This window comes from Otolemur garnettii, unplaced genomic scaffold (genome assembly GCF_000181295.1).
Source record: "Otolemur garnettii isolate 467f Iridium unplaced genomic scaffold, OtoGar3 scaffold00065, whole genome shotgun sequence".
Classification (NCBI taxonomy): Eukaryota; Metazoa; Chordata; class Mammalia; order Primates; family Galagidae; genus Otolemur; species Otolemur garnettii.
Window position 1 is genome coordinate 2,539,075 of NW_003852460.1, and position 4,702 is coordinate 2,543,776.

The 4,702-nt window shown below is 48.6% G+C and overlaps 1 protein-coding gene and 1 non-coding gene across 2 annotated transcripts in view; both read right to left on the bottom strand.

Moving 5' to 3' along the window:
* Window positions 1-3,269, bottom strand: part of PRKX (protein kinase, X-linked) — a 42,232-nt gene extending 38,963 nt beyond the window's left edge. The window contains exons 1-2 of the mRNA XM_023515063.1: window positions 3,251-3,269; window positions 2,937-3,105 (exon numbers count right to left, since the gene is read on the bottom strand). Of these exons, the coding sequence (XP_023370831.1) occupies window positions 2,937-3,105; window positions 3,251-3,269 (188 nt within the window). The remainder of the gene's footprint in view (window positions 1-2,936; window positions 3,106-3,250) is intronic.
* A 574-nt stretch (window positions 3,270-3,843) lies between these two features.
* LOC111726440 lies at window positions 3,844-3,960 on the bottom strand. The gene has a single exon (XR_002774210.1). It is a non-coding gene; the product is annotated as a U5 spliceosomal RNA (small nuclear RNA).
* Between the last annotated feature and the right edge of the window lie 742 nt (window positions 3,961-4,702).

The window sequence follows — 4,702 nt, forward strand, 5'->3', positions numbered from 1 at the left end:
AACCCAGCCCCGGCCAGGTAAACAACAATAACAACTACAGCCGGGCGTTGCACTGGGTGCCAACAGTCCCAGCTAATTGGGAAACGGAGGCAGAGAATCGCCTTGAGGTTGGGGCGAGGTGTGATGCCACAGCACTCAACTAAGAGCAACACAGGGAGATTCTGTGTCTCACAACAACAAAAAAAGAAAGAAACAGATACCCAAATTGGAGAAATTTTCATCCTCCTGTGCACAAGATCTGAAAGTCGCCTCAAATTCCACGTCGACCTGAATGAGTCCACACCACCAGCTGGATGTGATACATGAATAAATAGGTCACCTGTGCCAGCAAAGGGCTCTCGGGGCAGCCTCTAAAATATTAAAGGGAAAATCCCAGAAATATACAGTTTGTACGTTTTACTCGGCACGCTGTCCTGGGTAGCAAGATGACACTGCACCATCCTATCCAGGACAACTCGGCCAGTAGCCACGGACTCAGTGATGGAGCAGAGAAACTGCTCTCTTTAAAAACACCAAAAATAAACCAATTGAGATAACCTGAGGTCAAGTTCTACTGCACTGAACTGGAGCTAATTAGAGAGTTTAGGTATATAAAGAACTCTGGTGCTTTCCCGGAAGCAGGGACCGCTGTAATCAGACACTGTTGTCTTTTCTCCAAGTTCCTCCTGGAGGCTGGCCATTCCCGGTGGTACTGGGGGCGGTAGAGGAATTAGCCAGCTTTCTGCCTCCACTGTCTGCTCTGAGTTTGTCTGTTCCAATGTCCTTCATTTTCTTTTTTTTCCAGACACAGTCTCACTATGCCGCCCTTGGTAGAGTGCCGTAGCCTCACAGCTCACAGCAACCTCTAACTCTTGGGCTTAAGCGATTCTCTTGCCTCAGCCTCCCAAGTACCTGGGACTACAGGAACCCGCCACAACGCCCAGCTATTTTTTTGTTGCAGTTGCCGTTGTTGTTTAGCAGGCCCTGGCTGGGTTCGAACCCACAAGCCTGGGTGCATGTGACTGGCGTTCTAGCCACTGAGCTACACGCCCCCCCGCCCCCCGCCCCGTGTTTCCTCTTCTCATAAGAATACCTGGACTAAAGGCTCACAGCAGAAGGCCATGAGCCCATCCTAGCTTGCAGTGTAATCACATCTTCCAAGACTCTGTTTGCAAATAAAGTTCTACTCATAGGTGTGACAGAGGTGAGGACTTTAGCCTGTCTTCTTAGGAGACCATTCAGCCCACAACAGGTAGAATTCCCAGAATTGGAGGCCCTCGCCTAAGACATTACAGACACTCCACAATTTCACCCTGAGTTTAGAAAAACATCTGACGAGAAGAACCAAACACAGAAGAAGGGGCCCCACTGCCCCAACCCTGCTATGGAAAGAATTCCCTACCTGCTTCTCCACTCTTAGCCAAACTTGTTCCTTTCAACAGCGACATCCTAAGCTGTCATTTTCACATGAATTCTGTTCATAGTCAGTGTTCTCCTAATTTCACTGCAAACACATCCCAGATGGTATCACTTGGGGCCCAGCAAAATCTAGCTGCTAGATACAGTTTTCAGAAAAACTCACTTTCAAAAAACACTTTCTGGCTCGGCGCCTATAGCTCAACCGGCTAAGGCGCCAGCCACGTACACCTAAGGTGGCGGGTTCGAATCCCCAGCCCGGACCCGCCAGACAACAATGACGGCTGCAACCAAAAAATGGCCGGGCGTTGTGGCGGGTGCCTGTGGTCCCAGCTACTTGGGAGGCAGAGGCAGGAGACTTGCTTGAGCCCAGGAGTTGGAGGTTGCTGTGAGCTGTGATGCCACAGCACTCTACCCAGGGGGACAGCTTGAGGCTCTGTCTCAAAAAAAAAAAAAAAAAAAAAAAAACACTTTCTAAGATTCACCGCGTGTTTTTTAGTTTGAGACTTTATGTACTCAGTTAAAAACAGTTTGTCTAGAATAGGTGAGGATGATTTAGCAGTAACGTAAAGGGGTCTACATCACTGTTAGAACATACCTACTTAAAAACCTACAAATCTAATGTCCTTTTGCAGAAATCACAACTTTAGAGAAGAGACAAAACCAGAAGCCATTCTTTAAGACAGAGTCTTATTATGTCACTCTCACTAGAGTGCTGTACTATCACAGCTCACAGCAACCTCTAACTCTTGGGCTTATGTGATTCTCTTGCCTCAGTCTCCCAAGTAGCTGGGACTACAGGTGCCGGCCAGAATGCCCAGCTATTTTTTTGTTGCAATTGTTTAGCTGGCCCAGGCCAGGTTTGAACCCACCCCCTTCGGTGTATGTGGCTGGCACTATAACCATTGTGCTACAGGCGCTGAGCCTAGAAGCCATTCCTAATCACCAGAAGAAAATCTGTGTGCTCTGGTTTATTTCCTTTCTTTACAGCCACAGGCTGAATCCCATGGGCCACGATGGGATCTCGGACTCCAGCCTCCATCCAAGACTGTGAGCGATAATTTGTGTGTGTTTGTAAATTACCGAGTCTAAGGCATTTTTTCACAGGAGCCACAATAGACCAAGACATTCACAGCAAGAAAAGACAAGGCAGAAGCAGAATTCATTGGCTAAATGCTGGGTATGTCCAGCTGGGGGCCTCCAAGTGGAGATGCCCGACTCTCGACCAGAAACCGCCACAATGGCTTTAATGAAGTGAGTTCCGTGAAAAACTGATGTAATATGGTTCCTGAGAAAGCTTTGGATGGGAGTGGAGGGGACCAAGAGCTCTGCAGGGTCAACCTCTTCCCAATGGAGGTGCCAGGCTCACCCAGGTGGGAGCAGGGGTTTATGGAAGCAGAGCCCCGTCTGTGCCATCAAAGGCTGAGCAGATGTGAGTGCTCAGGGCTGTCATGCTCCGAGGCTTGGCAGAGGTCACAAGCTCAGTGCACCGTAAGAAGCAGAGCGGGGAGAGCACGGGGGACCCCAGGAGACCGACTCACAGCCTGACCAGGAACGGGTGGCTGACTTCCTTGAGGACCGACTTCTCATTGTGCACGTGCTGCTCCTGCTTCAAGCGGATCACGTCAGGGATGCTCATGACCTTGAGGGCGAAGAACTGCTCGGTGCTCTTCTCCTTCACCAGGTGCACCCGCCCGAACGTCCCTGTGCCTGGGACGGGAAGAACAGGGGGAAGCGATCAGACCTCCAAGCAAGAAGCAACCACAGGCATTCAAGAAGCAGCTGGCTGCACTGGGACCCCCAAACAGGCTCCGCCCCCAAACAGGCTCCGCCCCCCAAAACAGTCTCCGCCAACTTCGGAATCTCAGCATCATGGCCCATGGGACGGCTCTCACCTAGAATTTGAACGTGAATACACTCAGAGTCACAGAGAGGGTCTTCAATTTGGGGAAAAACATGCCATTCTTTCGACTAATGCATCTTCCTTGGAGACCTGGCCCCTCGCCCCGGCCAACACACACCCATGCAAACTTTCCCACCTAGTAAAGAATAGTAAATGTACTTCTTCAACATGCCCTTTTTCTCTGCAAACTTTTTAGAGAAAGACAGACCTCAGACGCACACGGCCTCCCCCACAATCCTGCTAAAGGCACTGAGGCTTTATTTTAAAATCTGGCACAAGCTGGCATGAACCAGTTGTAGGTGCTCGTAGAGAGAGGAAATACTACATTTTTGCCATGGATCGTACACATGTTTTTACCCAATTTTGTTGAAGGGAAAATCAGACTGCCCCTTATACATGGGTGGTAGTATTGTTCCCAGTATGTAAAACTTCTTGTACCCGCTGTCTGCACTTGTGTCTTACATTTGTTACATAAAATGTCTTGTACTATAATACAGGGTGGCTATAAAGTCCCTGTGCAGTTTTGTTTTGTTTTGTTTTGTTGTAGCCTTGCAAACACAAGACCTCAAAAAAACTGGGTAAAGACTCACAATTGTTCCTCTCCACAGAAATCTTTAGTAGCAGGCAAAAGATTTATGTGATCTGAAGAGAAACCAGAGTGTCCATGTGCCGTTTTAAATTCCACACTATTTGAATTTGCACATGAAGTTTAGGGCCACCCTGTATGATAAAAAGTAAAGGCCACAATTCCTTTATGAAACAAAAAAAAACGAGTACCTAGATACAAACAAATAAAATTTTTAATTAACAAATTAAAATGAGGCTCAGCACCTGTAATACAGTGGTGATGGCACTCATCACATACACTGAAGTTGGCAGCATCAAACCTGGCCAGTGCCAGCTAACCAACAATCACAACTACAACAAAAAAATAGCCAGGCGTTGTGGTGGGCACTTGTAGTCCCAGCTGCTTGGGAGGCTGAGGTAAGAGAATTGCTTGGCCTGAGAGTTTGAGGTTGCTGTGATCTGTGATGCCACCACACTCTACCCAGCATGACAGTTTGAAATTTTGTCTCAAAAAACAAAAAAAAAGATTGGGCAGCACCTGTGGCTCAGTAAGTAGGGCGCAGCCCTGTATACTGAGGGTGGCAGGTTCGAACCCGGCCCCAGCCAAACTGCAACAACAACAAAAAAAAAGCCAGGAGTTGTGGCAGGCACCTGTAGTCCCAGTTACTCAGGAGGCTGAAGCAAGAGAATCACCTAAGGCTCCAGGTGTCAAAACTGCACACCGCAGTTTTAAACACTGTAGGGTGTTTTTGCCACCGCTGCCTGTCCTGCTTAGCAGCCGACTCGTCCCGGGGTCCGCAGTCCAGCCCTCCAATGGTCTGAGGGACAGTGAACTAG